At 32.0% G+C, this 15,655-nt stretch overlaps 2 protein-coding genes across 3 annotated transcripts in view; both read right to left on the reverse strand.

The window, feature by feature from the left end:
• LOAG_05652 overlaps positions 1-3,877 on the reverse strand; it is an 11,336-nt gene extending 7,459 nt beyond the window's left edge. Inside the window, exon 1 of the mRNA XM_020446928.1 lies at positions 3,746-3,877. Within this exon, the coding sequence (XP_020307133.1) occupies positions 3,746-3,859 (114 nt within the window). The 5' untranslated portion in view covers positions 3,860-3,877. The remainder of the gene's footprint in view (positions 1-3,745) is intronic.
• Positions 3,878-8,826: 4,949 nt separating this feature from the next.
• Positions 8,827-15,118, reverse strand: LOAG_06912. Of its 2 annotated transcripts, XM_003142446.2 has the most exons (18): positions 15,009-15,118; positions 14,830-14,890; positions 14,424-14,519; positions 14,176-14,313; positions 13,981-14,088; positions 13,489-13,624; positions 13,038-13,258; positions 12,588-12,778; positions 12,304-12,378; positions 12,143-12,234; positions 11,800-11,973; positions 11,248-11,430; positions 10,877-11,031; positions 10,465-10,542; positions 10,286-10,360; positions 9,781-9,930; positions 9,239-9,407; positions 8,827-9,081 (listed from the first exon to the last, which is right to left on the reverse strand). In XM_003142446.2, the coding sequence occupies exons 2-18, from the start codon at positions 14,875-14,877 to the stop codon at positions 8,960-8,962; spliced, it is 2,211 nt and encodes a 736-aa protein (XP_003142494.2). In that variant the 5' UTR covers positions 14,878-14,890; positions 15,009-15,118; the 3' UTR covers positions 8,827-8,959. The 2 variants fall into 2 exon arrangements, with proteins under 2 accessions (XP_003142494.2, XP_020307134.1); XM_020447281.1 differs by lacking the exons at positions 14,830-14,890; positions 15,009-15,118 and having other exon boundaries at positions 14,424-14,590.
• Positions 15,119-15,655: the final 537 nt, after the last annotated feature.

Here is a 15,655-nt window from a genome sequence, read left to right on the forward strand (position 1 = left end):
AGTGTGTGTGTGTGTGTAGTGTAGTGTGTGTGTGTGTGTGTGTGTGTGTGTGTGTGTGTGTGTGTGTGTGTGTGTGTGTGTGTGTGTGTATGAATTGTGGAAACAGATGGCTTAGGAAAAGAAGCCATATCCTATTCGTTACTATTTAACAAGTATATCCATTTCATTTACTATAAACATTTGAAACCCCGAGAGTACCCCTGATAGGATTGAGAAGAGTTAACCAATTAACCTAGTCACTAATCAATTATGAAAGCGCATCTACTCTTAAAATACATCCCTACTTTCATACCTTTAAATATTATATCATCTTCATTATACTCCTATAATTTGTCTTACGCCCGATATACGATATTTCTTCCCATCGAAATGAACGTAAGATTACCATATATCACTAGATTATGAGATATTTCTAAAAAGGAGGACAACTAACATGGTCAGTAAAATTGTCCTCTCCGCTGACATACTTTAAAAATAATCAGAGAATAAAAAAAATCTTTTAACAAATAAAAAATACCAGGAAAGCAGAGACAGTTTTGAAATGTCCTTGGATGAGAATGAATCGCACTCCAAACAATTCCCTCATTTCATTCCTCTATCACTTATCTCTCCTTATCTTTCTTATTGACTATTGGTCATAAAATTGATTACTACTCTGATAACAACATAAGCATTCTAGACTTTATTACTTTGAAATATTCAGAAAATACATGAAAGAAGGATATGATACAGTTCGATTTGATTTGATTTGATCTGATCTAATCCTATCCATTTGATCTATATTTATTTTCAACAATGGAAATTTTTGATAAACCAAGTGGAAAGAAGGATGTAATAATATAAGAAAGCGAAAGAGGGAGATATGGTATAGCAGACCTTTGCCAGTGAGAGTAACGGTGATACTAAGATATACGAGAAAAGGGAAAAGGTCATCACTAACAAGGGTCATCTTGTTTACGTGTTTATAAATGATTGGTTGACGATACTCTGACCTCAACACAATCATACTTCCTTGTTATTTCATTCTCAATCAAGTAAGTTAATGTTTGAAGAACGAAGTGTTCTCCTTGAGATAATAATAGGTAAAGCAATAAAATTAAAGCAAAAAGATTGCTGTGAAGTGGCAATATTTGGCGTGAACACATGATACTATAAGATGAAAATCTAAGCTTCGGTAACTTCAAAAGGATTCAAATATTTGAATATTGAAGAGAAAAGCAATTCCCTCATCAAACAGAAATCGTTTCATTCAAACAACATTCACATTCACATCACATTGTCAACAGAATGACCGGATGATTTGTGTGGCATGTCTCTGACAAAGTATTATACTTCCCATTCATAAATTCATATTATTATTCGGCCGTTTTAGCCGTAAATTTGCATAGTACAAATATAGACATTCTTCTATCGTAATCACTGATTTATCTACTGATGATAATAATCCTACGGATTTTGTGCCGCCACTTTTTCGTCTCATTAAACTAAACTCTATGACTGACCGTTGGTCATCGAATTTAATAAGGAGATGAGAGAGAGGGAGCTGTTTAACAAATTCGTTCAACAATTATCGAGAAAGTTATGGAAAAACTTCGATACATAAATATACCACTGTCTACTTTTACAAGACTATTAATAATTAAAAGGAGAGAGAGAGAGAGAGAGAGAGAGAGAAAGTTTGTTCGGAACATTACAAAACATTAATTTCCATCTAAGTGTTGGTTAGCTAGAATTTTTGAGCTAAAAAAAAAACTCGAAAGGTAGATGAGTCATGAGTCACCATGCTGATACTATTTGATCATCGATGAGAGAGAGACAAGGGAAGCAATCATTTTGTCGGTTAGTAAAGAAGAGAGGATGTTGACAAAATTCTCGACATGAAGACTTCAAAGACAAATCCCGCTCTTGTTTTTTTTTTTATTCGGCAACATTTCCAAATCAATAATTGGACGCAACGTAAATAATCAAATATTTGTGAAAGATTAACACATCATTATGAGATGTTTGTATTGTTACAGCTACAATTGCATTTCCTCATTTCCAGAATATTTCACGTTATTCATGCATTCAGATTCGACACGACATCATTCATTTTAAACTATGAATTGATTGATTGATTATATGGTATAATTAGAAGAGGTTAAGAGAAAAAGAGAGAGAGAATAGTGGAGAGTAAAAAAAGAGATGTATGCAAATGAAAGTACAACGGAATGACATGAGAAGATTTGAGGGTGACATAAGCTGAAAAATGGGAACGCGCGCAGATATGCGATTGATTATGTATACAGAAAAGTGCGACAAGAGTGCTGCGCATTACAAAATGAGTGGGTGGATAGATAGATGGATGAATGGACGGATGGCGTTGTATAGAAGACCGACCGCAAGGCGCTCTTTCTCTTTTCGGATGGAGGCAATTGCGGGATGGGGATGTCTAGGTCAATGACAATGTGATAATGTAAGGAAGAAAGGGAAGCGGAAGGGGAGAGTATAATGATATGCAAAGAGGGGAGAGGTCGTGCAAATGCGCAAACTGATGTAGTGCGAAGATGTGGGCGAGAATGTGCAGCATATGCATGCATGCACGAAATTTAGGAATGCACGCATCTAGCAAAAAGTTGTCATGATTGGAGGGCATCTTCCTTCCATTTATAAAAGGAAGGATAGATTACTGAAGTTGATAACGATAAGCACTTAACACTCTTGATAAAATGCTCTTGACAGACCGATAATGACTGAGCATGGGAGATTTGAGGATTTGTTTAGTCTTTTATAATATAATGAAATGAGTATTATCACGAATCAGTGAAGAGAAAACACTTCTTTGACCTTTAACTTTAGGACAATTATGATACGAGTATTGGTCCATTTATTTTATTTCTCATATATATGCATATTTATGCCCCAGAGAGTAACAATCGATAGGCCTAGTCTAAAGTGTCTAAGTAGGCCATGTATGCAGTAGGCTCTTTTTTTTCATCGATTGTCTCTGTTCCTCTCTTATCACTTTTCTGTTTACTTCATATGAATTCAGTGTTCCTTGACTGAGATTCAAGTACTCCAGTGAGATCGAATGATGAAATAAGGAAACTAGTAGTGGTCTCGAAAAGAACTTACACTGTATGACTTTTACTTGTTATCAAGATATCTGATAAGTTTCCCGATTATCATATATTTTATTAGGAATGATAATGATTACAGATTGATAGGACAATGATAAGAATGCATGCATTGAAATGCAAATGTAATTTGGGATATGCAATATTAGCATAATGTAACTAATAGATTAAAAAAACTGACCTTTGCAACATACATAGTATGATGCATATATAGTTGTTATAGCACTGTGTAAACAGCTATACACATTTCATTTCTTAACAAAATTTTGATAGATTGTCATTTGAAAATGTGAGTGGAAATTAAATTTGATGACAATAGCAGGTGACAGGAGGAGAGAAAGATAAATATGTAAGGACGCAAAAATAATCTACCTTACCCGTAGCGGTGTGTAAATTATATTAGAATAATACTACTACGTAGGACTGAGACGAAAGAAATAATTGATTGCAGCAAGCTCTCAATTAGATTCTTAATGAAGAGGTAAGCAAGAAGTTTTGAACAAAAATTAATAGAAAATGAAAAATAAAGTGAAAAATAAAGCAAGCCATGCAATGTAAACTTTTCATTTGTTTTTCCCCTTAAATTTAAATTTCAATTGTCTTGTAAAAGTACAAAAATAATTGCTTACTTTTTCAGTATGTCCAAAATCAACAGTTCCGCGCACTGAGAGTTTTTTGAGAAGATCTGTAACCGAAAATTTTCGTGTATTTTCTCGATTAATATGAGTTTTTCTTGTTGCCATATTATTGATGTTTCTGAAGAAATGAAATTTTAAAAGATGTGAAATTAAAAAAGAAAAAAACAAAACAAAGCTAAATGAAAGTGTTAAGCCATCGCAAAGTACATATATTATACATACCCTTATTTCAGTTTAATTAACGATAGCCTGAAGTTATCATTTTCATATGATTCTATTTTTAGAATATTGAATTCAATAAAGGAGTACTTTGAAATTTGTTGCACATTTCCCTATTCTTGTTTTCAAACCTTATCAGACTAAATTCATTTCTTCAAACTCAAATATCGAATTTATAAACTATTAATTTCATTTTGAAAAATATTGGCATCATAGCATTATTTTTCTACATTACTTTAATCCTATATTTGAACTTCAATTTTCATAAAATATTCTATCAAATTCTATAGAAATGAATGATACGTATGGATGATAAAACGTGGAAAGCGGAAAAGCATAAAACGTTGAAGTTGCTAAACTGCTTATCTTGACTATAAATGATATCCCTATTATTAGGCTTATCACTATAAAAATTACCGTAAACATTTCAAATGCATTTAAATTATTGGAATTAATTCTAATTGTTGTAGTGTTGTTAAAAATGTAGACGATATGAAAACATTGACAACATTGCAACAAAATGACCACGACCATTGTGGGTAGGAAGTAGCCATTGCATATTCTTTGCTCTTTTGACCTTTACACTATACTAAAAGAAGAAAGTAGAAGTGCATTTCCTCTTCATTCACTCTCTACAACACACACTATCCGTTCATCCATTACATGCGGAACAGGTCAATGGATTTTAGTTTTGCATATCATCATCATTATCATCAACCCTCCCTATAATTTGATATGTCAGGCACATATGGTTTTGACGGATGCAATTTGATGATTAATTCTGAAAAAAGTTTAGTTTAATAATCTGTGTGACTCTCTCATTGTCATTGGCTTGGCTTATTAAATAAAAAACAATCAAACATGCTGGCCTTATTTGACTTCTCTTTCTCTTTAGAACTGTCAAACAAACAAGTCACAGATAATTAAGCTAGATTTAGAAAGTAAATGAGTTAATTTAATTCAAGCAGTTGTATTATAATAGGAGATTTAAGGGTAATGCAGTTGTTAACTTAATGATTTCATATATCGGCCAATATGATTGAAGAATTGAAGCTAATGTAATTATCATTAACATAATGATTTATTGAGTAAATCAATAAATGGCCTCGTACTCAATGCAACGATCGAGTTTATACTTCTTTGTCACCCTTCACAGCAGTAAATAAGTTAGGGGAAAAATTTGCATGAAATTGAATAACTTTCGTATCACATAGATTGCTTGAGGTGGAAATTCAAGATGACAAGGGGACAAAGTTACTCATTTTTGAAATTGACGAAAAATTTCAGCAATTGTTTATGGAATCGTTCTACAGGGATCCCTAATGGAGTGATGTATATAAGCAGTTTAAACGATAAAGCTGCAAAGCAATGTTTATTTACGTATTATTTACGAAAATTTAGTTTGTTATCATTGAAAATTTCATTATTAAATGAAAAGTTTTCTCAAATTCAAAAACTTCAACAAAAAAAAATTGTTTAAAAATTGATTTTCAAAAATTTTACAAATAAAATGAAAAGGTTAAAAGAAGAAGAGAAAGCGAAAAAGATCCACTTCAATCATGTCACTTTCTAGGCCATAAATGTCCAAGCTTTAGCTGTCTTCGTAAATTTCCCGTACGAAATGTCATTTCATCTGGATCGATAAGTAAAGAGAGAGAGATTACTTACCCCTATTTCTCAATTCAATCTCCCAGTTAAGAGTAAGAGGAATTTTGGTGAAAAGCGCTTGAATACATATGTCAAGCCAACCTTGCATAAACATTTCCGCCTTCATTTTCCTCCATCAATAAAAATTTTCTTGACAAGAATGTATAAAACGATGGACGACGACATAAATACACTTTCATCCCTGTTTCTTTTTATTTCTCTCAGGAAATGCGCTTTCTTTTCTTTTTTCTTCTTCTTCGATTGTCACATTACAATTATCAGTTAAAATAGTATTGGAGTGAAATTTAATTTAACAATAGATGATAGTTTTAAATTTAAATTTCTGAAATATCTTGATTGAAAGGATTTAAATGATAATGACGTAAAACGTCAATTTATTCATTTAAACAGGTGTTGAGAGATAACATTGCTATCAAATGGCGCAGTATGAAATCTCGAAATCGATAGCAAACATAGCAATTATCATCCGCAATTCAATGCAAAATAATAGGCAATGAATGAAATGATGAGAAAGATTTTAATGAAAACAATTGTTTCAAAGCGCATTTATCCATGCAACTTTTTTTTTTCTTCAAACCTAAAAATCGCTCAAATTCTAAAGACGTTTTATAAAGAATTACATAATGAATAATGTGAGAAGAAAATGATAATGATAATGATAATGATGATGATAATAATGATAACAAGTTAAGAAGAAGATAAATGATTAAATAAAGGAGGTTAAATTAGCTAAACTTCCCTTCAACGATATAAGTCATCTTTCCTAAATGGTTATTCGAAATAGTAAAAACAAGTAACAAAACTTTTGTTTTCTTTTTTTTGTGTTTGAATTAAGTAATGGATGTGAATTATGCAAATTTGTGTGAAAAACATCAGCAAATAACCTTTGATCTAATGATTGAAAAGTTTTTGTCAAAACATTGGCAGATTATCTGACAAATTATTGGATCATTTTCCTTATCACTTCTATAGGATGATAGAATGCTTTTTGCTGCCATTTTGTTGTTGTTAATGGAATCAAATCCTACAGTAATTCAATCGTTGAAATGAATAATCCTTCAAAAAAAGAAAAAAAAATTGGAAGAAAAAAAGAAATAAATAATATTTCTGAGAAATCCGTCGTAAATACAATTATTCGTCTTTAGAATGAATAGCCATTGAAAAAAAAAGAAAAATTGAAATAAATTCTAAGATTGAAAATTATTCATTCAATCTTCTTCTTCCTTTTAATATTTAACAAATATTTTGCTTGAAATTTACAATTTTACAAATGAATGAATCAATCAATCCAGTATTAATTAAATTTTTCAGTTTTAAAAAGCTTTCAATCCATTATTGAAGGATATGATAGAAATTTAAATTTCTGAAAATTGATGACAGCGCAGCTTCAGATTTGAAACAACATGGAAATTTGTTTGTTCAATCACTTCAAGAAATATGACTTGTCGTAAAAGATGAAATGCTTGAGAGAAATACAATTGGTATCATTTAACACTGATCACTCCATTAATGAAATCATATTTTTATTATCAGTTATGAAAAATTTTCAAACTAACTAAACAATACAACATTTATTTTGAAATAAATCTTTAAGAATTTAAATGTTTAATCGAATTTATCATCACATTATGAATGAAATAAATTTAAATTATCGAAATAATCGGTTCTTACAACTCATACTAAATGTTAAAGACAGACAGACACGCACATACACATACACACACATACATATACACAAGCAAACACATCCATGCCTACAACAAACAAATTTCACCGATCAATGATTACTAAGCAGTTGTTAGTAGTTTTCACTCATGCAAACATCCCTCGGAAACATTACAAATTTACAACAGATTTTACCTTTTATGCTAGAAAGAATGTAAATGAATAGCTAAGAATGCAAATGAATATTTCAGCTCTTTTCCAACCGAGTTGAAGTGCGGATATAATCACATCGCATCATACATCATCACAATGTAAGATTTCCCTTCCCACGTTGATTCAGATTCCATTCAAAACTCATTCAGATATAATCACAATGAACGTTGATTCAGATTCCATTCAAAACTCATTCAGATATAATCACAATGAACGTTGATTCAGATTCCATTCAAAACTCATTCAGATATAATCATAACGAAAAGTCTTTCTTTCGCATAAAGTCAGATTCCATTCAAAACTGTGAATGGACTATATGAATACTTCTTCACCATGCGAAACTTGAAATGGTCCAAATCTTTCGATTACACTTATTTTAAAGATAACAGAAAAGAGACGAAAACCATTTATTACCTATTGATGAATAAACCAGGTAAAGATGATCTTTCTCCTCTTTGTCCGTTTTTAGTAAATGACTGAGAGGTGATATTGGATAATAACGTTGCATCTCTTAAAATTGTTTTATGAAATTCCTTGATGAAAGTTGGAATATTTTCAAGGAAAGTTTTCCAAAATCTGTTGAAACTAATTCAAGTTGGAAACGAGATACAACAAACTGATTAAGTTCCTTCTCATAAGGAATATAACATTCCTTGTTTATTGAATTAAACTATTTCATTCTATTTCCACTTCATCGTAAAACTCCGAACTACTTTTTGAGAAAACAAAAAAAAAGCAAACATTTTTTCTCATTAATGATAACTGCTGCTAAAGTCTAAAATGAAATTTTATAAAGTGTCACTTTGAAAATTGCTAGAAAAAGATCACAAAATTGGAATTCAAATAGAAGAAAAACATTGAAATAACTTTTATTGCTTTATTAGGGCATCAAGGTAATCCAACGAATTTCCTGAGATAATTCTTTGAACTCAGAATTTCTAGCTCAAACTGACTTAAACAGAAAGCTATGCTAGTTGTTCTAAACGAAAGCGACATATGACATAATATTTTGTCAAGTCGAATACATCAATGATTTTCTATTATTTGAAAGATGATTCTTTTTTTTCATAAAAACGAAAAAAATAAGTTGAATAACGAAACAGACAATGCATGACATGAACTGGCTCACTCATAAGACATATCGTTCGCAAGTGTAGATATAACAACTATCTTGTTTGTTAATTCTATGCTTTTACTAACATTAAAATATATTGCAAAAAAAATCGAAAAAATTTAAAAATTTCCTGAAGTTTTGACATAACTTCAAAGTCAACGACATTGATAATAGAAAGAAAACAAGAGTAAATCTCATCAAATTTTTTCAATCCATAAGTTATTTCTTTTTTAATCCATAAGTTGCAAAAAACAATTTAATGGCTGAGCAGGCTGAGCAGTTTAAATAAATTTAATGGCTGAGCAGCACCAATCACAAAATTGCTTTCATGCTTTTTTTCTTGCTCTCTTTGCTTTCAGTCGCTGCGTCCTTGTTTGTCTCAAAATTTCTAACAGTGTTTCTTCCGTAGGTACATTATTGAACTTCACTTCAAGAAGAACATAAAATCCTGGAAAATAATTGCTGCAAAAGTTTTCCAAACATGAAGTGAAGAGGAAGAAACATTATCATTATAGTGAGTTCCCACCATTTCACAACATGAAAATCATAGAAGGCTTTGAAATATTTGAAAAGTGTTTGGGAAATCATTAATTACTGAAACGAACCAGCTCGAGACAAACTTTTGCAAGACACCGGTCTAAAACCCAATGATGCTAATTCCTGGAAAAATATGCTATGTACACCATTGATTGCATACTGTAAAGCTTCTTCGCTGGATAAGTGTTCAATTTCTAGACGTGGTACTTCAACTCGACCACAGCTTAATTTTCCAACCTAGAATACGAAACTGAATTCTGCTTCACAAATAGATAGGAAAAATTCAGAGTGCAAAAGAAATCACATTAAAATAAAATAAAACGAGGGAAAATCTTTTGTTTTTAACCTTTTTAAAATTTTTTATAATTCATATTTTGTGATTTAGACAGTCAAATCAAAATAGATATCTTAAAAACTTAACAATTCCACCAGAGGTACATAGATTAAACGGAAGAGATCGATGTTTAGGATTGAGAGTTTCCTCTGGAGGGCTGATAACTGTATGAGGCATAAAGTTAAATCGATACCAGAAATGTAGTCATGGAATAATTTAAAACACTGATAAATTAAACAGCTTTACGAAATTAAAATCATGATCAAAAAGAATTACATTAATCATTAAGTCGATGTTGGCATCCGGATCTACCTCAGGCCAGGGTTGCTCGTTGATTTCTTTATCCAGCCACACTTTATGATTGTTCAGTGCAGGAACGGAACGTAATGCAGCCCAATATTCGGCAGCCAAATGAGGTGTGAATAACTGAAATGAAATTCACTTAGGTGATGTTATGCTTTCAAAGCAGTTCAATTAAACCAACGTTTGAAACAAGAAAACTGAAAGGAAAGCTTATTAAAAGGAACAAGAGAAAAGAGCAGTTTCGTTGATTTTTAAACCGTATAAATAAAACTGAGAAAAATAAACCGTACAAATAAAACTGCTGTACAAAAATAATCATCAACAGCTTGCCGAAAAACATAACCCACCGAACACTATGACGTAGGAAAACCTTTCTTCATTATTCCATAAACATGAACTAAACTGTGAAAACCATTTCAATGATTATCGAGAATATCAATTGTCAAATTGATAAGGACAGAATATTAAAATTTCCAACCTGCAACATTATCACCAGTGCGCGAACACATCGTTCAACCTGCTCGCTGCGACGATAACTTTCAGCCGGAGTTCTCTGAAACAAATTTACAATGCTAAAGCGTGACTCAAATGTATATAAAGACAAATCTCGAATGAAGCAATAATGGAAATCAGTTATAAATCAAGAATTTCCCTTACCTTTAAAAACTTCACGAAAGCCTGCAGATGATCTATTGCAGTGTTATGCAAATGTAAGACTTCTATAACCATAGAGATCTAAAAACAAATTATCAACAGGAAAAGCAAGTGTATTTTGTAAAAAACGGTCTTCAACTTCCCTTTCACTTCCTGAAATACGTATTTGGAAAAAACAAAGAAAATTTCATTATTAATATCTACTAAACGGTCCACATGTGTCATCAGCGAAGCTGTCGAAAGCCGTCTTTCCTTTTCAACATTCGAACTGAGGGTAGTATTGGTTCTTTCTAATTGCAGTCGTAATGATTTTGCCGATGCAGTATCAGATACAATACTCCACTTAAAGCAGGAGTATTTTTGGGTAAAGTATTTGAATGGGGATAAGATGAACTGATTATCGATGTGAACTCACATTACGAACATAAAAATTATATATAGTGCGATATTTTTCTTCCTCTGCAATGTCTAATGGCTCAGGTGAAGTTGAAGTTGCTAATGCATGTTGCTCTACGTAGAAACTCACGACATCCGAAGTTCGTTCCATAAACTTGAAGAGACCTTTTAATTCTGAAATAATACTGAGAAAAAATGCAAATAGTTGCAGGTTAAGTAATCTAGAAAGTAAATTTATTTTTAGGAATATACAAATGGGTGATATTTTGCATTTTACCCCTATAGATTATGCTCAGATTTCATATCTATTGGTATTATTTTACAACGCATCTAGATTAGATTTCAACATGTCTAGTTTAGATTAGAGTCCGGAACGAAATAAAGATATACCTGTATCTCCCCAATTAATAGGTTCTCGCGGTGCAGCTTCATTCAACAGCTGCAAGCGAGTTAAATCGATTCCTTTCAATTTCAATACGCTTAATGGATCGACACCGTTATGCTTTGACTTTGACATCTTCTCAAACTGAGTAACTACTGCAGAGCCATCTGTTTTTACGATAAAACCATTTCCTGCATGATTACATCACTGGTTTAATATAGTTACATATTTGCAAAAGAATCGAAAGAGAGTCACGCAGACTGAGCTATCAATGTATTTTCCAGCCTTGCAATGAAAATGAATACATGATTTCTAATCACCAGTAATTATGATTATTAAGTACATATAAAGCAATCATTAAGACAATCCATTTTATTCGCAGAGTCTGCTTCATCAGTCTTTTCCAGATTTTAGATTCTAAGTTTACGTCGAGCTTTACAATTATCAATGAGGATTGCAAATGGGGATACGCAAAAAGCAAATCCTAATAACTTAAGTAATAATGTTGCCAGGAGTAAATTTAATTAGAAAATAATTTCGAATTTTTGAAATTTCCTAACCTGTTTGCACAACATCATTTTCCTCAAGATATTTTCCGCTGTCGCTTCTCTTGAAAGTACGACTACATACGATTCCTTGCGGTAATAAACTTTCGAAGGGTTCTTGTACGGGTGATACACCAATATCGTGTAAGAAATAAGATATAAAGCGCGCAAAAAATAAGTGCAACGCAGCTGTAATTATTTACATACACAAATGAAAATTATACAGGACATGAATCAGATATTCAATAAATGGTAGACATCACATCTAAGAATAAATCGGTAGTTTGAATTGTGGGAGATTTCCATCGTTCTTAATTTTTTTAAAAAAAAAGTTCAGAGCGAGAATAATATGAAATACCATGTTCTATTCCACCTACATAAACATCAACTGGCATATCCATAGATTTCTTCTTTGAGATCAATTCAGTATCGTTCTTGGGGTCAAGAAATCTGGAAAATTCTTTTTTACCTTCCAGCAACATCAGGATTATTCCCAACAAATCAAATTTTAAAACAAACCTTAAATAATACCAACTGGAATCAAAAAATGTATCCAAAGTATCCTTTTCCCAATATCCAAATCCATCTGGTAATCTGAAAACGGAAAGTGTTGGTAACTTACTTTGATACTCATGAATTATTTAATAATCCTAATCAATAATACTTCTATTAAACTTCAACTAAATAAATCTAATTCCAAATATTAGATCAATTAAAAAAGGATGAGCCGGCACATTAAAAAAACAGTGCTGAAGTTCGAACTATATAAAATAATACACGAAATTTAAATTTTGAAAACTAACCTCTCACACGGAATTTTCTCATCATATCTGCAATGTGCAGCAATAACAGGTAATTGGTCATCAGTAACAGCAACGGCACATCGATCGTCGGCACTGAGTAATATCGGTATTGGTGTGCCCCACTTCCGTTGTCGTGAAACAACCCAGTCAAGTAATCTCTCACTTGTTTCATAGCCACCATGACCTCCAAACTTAAATGTAAACTTCTTGTAAAAACAATCAGAATTAAGAATGAAATCATTTCACCAAAATTTTTGAAAATAAAGTAACTTTTGGATCTACAATGTGGTAGTGATAACCATTTCATGGAAAATAATAATATTTGATGATGCTAAGCTGATCACATTTCCTCAACAAATTTGGATATAGAAGAAATGCTCTGAGCATCCGCTATGAAAGTTGGAATGGTATAAGTAAAGTGTAATTAAATGTTTACCAAGTGAAACTAACTTCGGCAATTTGAATTACATCGTTATTGGTGAGCGAAATTCCAGATCGTTCTGCTGAGAATCCGAAAGTTTCTAAGACCTTTTTATCGAATTCCTCCGCATCACACGGAAGTCTTGCATTTAAGATAAATTTATTTCCATTTTTAACGGCATTACCTTTCATATAAATGATATGCATATCTTTCCCAGTTATGATATTTAACGCAGTTACTTTTAAAACACCTGAAAATCCAAATTATGTAACTATTATAGAAAAAACTGTGAAAGTCAATAAGCAATATGAAGACACAAATTTCAAACCTTAAAATCATTCTCATCAAACATTAAACTTAGAAATGGAATTTTCTAAACGTCTAAAAAAATAGAATTCAACATTAATCATTTATTGGGTTCTTATGGAACAACAGTAATCATCGTTTTACTTTCAAATTTAATTTGATCAATTGCTTAACCTATTTCTTCTTTTCCGACAGCTAAGTTGAAGAGAGGATGACCGAATTGAATGAAAACAACATTAGCAGCAGCTAGCTGATGTGGCTCGCGTATTCGAAGGTCAAGTTTTTCGTCCAGATGTGCGCCGTTTCTCTCCTTAAGAACTTCAACACTTATTATATCATTTAATAATCTCAAACAACACTTTTGGAATGAAATAAAAGTATATTTGTTGAAACAAATGATGAATTCATAAATAAATCTTAATCTGAAATATAAGACATAGCATCACTGATCAGTTCAGAACTTCAATAGTTTAGGTTTGTCTTTAGTTTTGAAATTTTAAAAATTTTGCAAACATTTTAATTTTTCCTTCACCAAAACAGCCGAAATGCTTGCATACTCGATATCATGCTTTTTTGAAACCGGGGTGAATACATATCGAATATATTAACCATTCGAATTATTTATTACAATACATCCACCGATTTAATAGTCAATGACTAAGTTACCTTTAAAGGTAGTAAAAACCGCCACACGTTACATTTCCCAATCCAATTAGCTTGTATGGCTGCTACTTCCTTCCAGTGCGTTAATTTCTCAAGTCCGTCGTACATGCGCTGGAAGTCGAAAATTAATTAAATAAACTGAAAGAAAAAAGCAGAAAGTTTCAAGTTACTACATACAAACTACTTCAATGTACCAACTTTCGCATATTTTGGTGTCTCAATCATCCAATGCTTCATTTTACGCTTTTCAGCAATTGCACCGGAACGCCAAGAACGCCCCTCCGCATCAATTTGCTCGGCAGCAAGAACGGTACTATCGATGGGATCCCAGTGCACCTGAAATTTTTTTGAAATTCCCAACTATAAGGTAAAAATTCGACATAAAGAGCTGAAAAGAGAAAAAAAAGGTGCAACTTTAGAAATCATTATGTATTCACAAAAAGGACCTCTGATAAAGCTCGTCGAACTAAGCCACGTTCAAAGAGTCGACAGAAAATCCATTGCGTCCAACGATAGTAATCCGGCGAGCAAGTCGAAATTTCCTCAAACAAACTTTACATTCATAATATTTTTTGAGATAAAAACGTGATATTATCAAATCCTTCCAATTTTAATGTATTACTGTCGATGTTATAGAGATGGGACCAGTTTTATTATTCCATTTGGGATTTCATTCAGTGAAAGCTATCCGAAGTTGAGGAAGAAAAAGAAAATAATCATATCAAATATTGAAATAAAATGAAACTTATCATTCTTCAAATTGTATCTCTGCTTTTCATCAAGTAGTAGCAAGCTATGTTTTTGAGAAGAAAATTGATTTCTCTCCTAAAATAAATTACCAAAAAAACTTACTCTATTCCAATCAAATATAATGCCTGTACTCAACAGCTGCTGGCGCATCACATCGATATTACTGAAAAGGTTAGATGCCCAAACACTGTAAAAATCCACTGGTGATAAAAATTCAGTAACAACAAAAGTTTGGCGAACTTATTTAGAATAATTATAAGTACCTTCATTAAGAAAGTTACCTTGCTGTCCACTGAGCTGGATCGACACCTACTTCTCGAGCAGCATTTTCTGCTGGTAAACCAAACGCATCCCACCCAATTGGATGAATAACATTGTAACCATTCAATCTAAACTTAACTTTCTTTGTTATCTACTCATTTAGAATAATACAACCAGTGGTTGAGAAACTAAAATAATAAACAGAACTAAAAAAATGATAAACACAGATCTGCTTCGCTATATTACAAGTCCAAATCTATCACCACTGTCCTGTCAAATACAGTAAAATTTGAAGTTACTTGTAATAACGAGCAAGTGCGTCTGATATCGTGTATACTCTCATATGTCCCATATGCAGTCTTCCCGATGGATATGGATACATCGAAAGGATGTATTTCTTCGGTCGTGAAGGCTAAAAAATTACTATGGATAAATATATTTAATTAAATACTTTTTAAAATATTGAAATCCAATCGATCGTATTCCTGATCACTATTTTTTCGCCAACATTTGACCTTTTTATTAGAGGAGAAAATGACTAACATGAATAGCCGGTGCTGTTTGTGCAATTACCTTCCAGTACCGTTCCAGATCAAATAATTTTGTTGCTATACCGTACTCCTCAAATGGTTTTACAACTGAACAAGTTTACCGGCAAAGTTCTTAA

The sequence above is a fragment of the Loa loa genome (assembly GCF_000183805.2).
Source record: "Loa loa unplaced genomic scaffold supercont3.14, whole genome shotgun sequence".
Lineage (NCBI taxonomy): Eukaryota > Metazoa > Nematoda > Chromadorea > Rhabditida > Onchocercidae > Loa > Loa loa.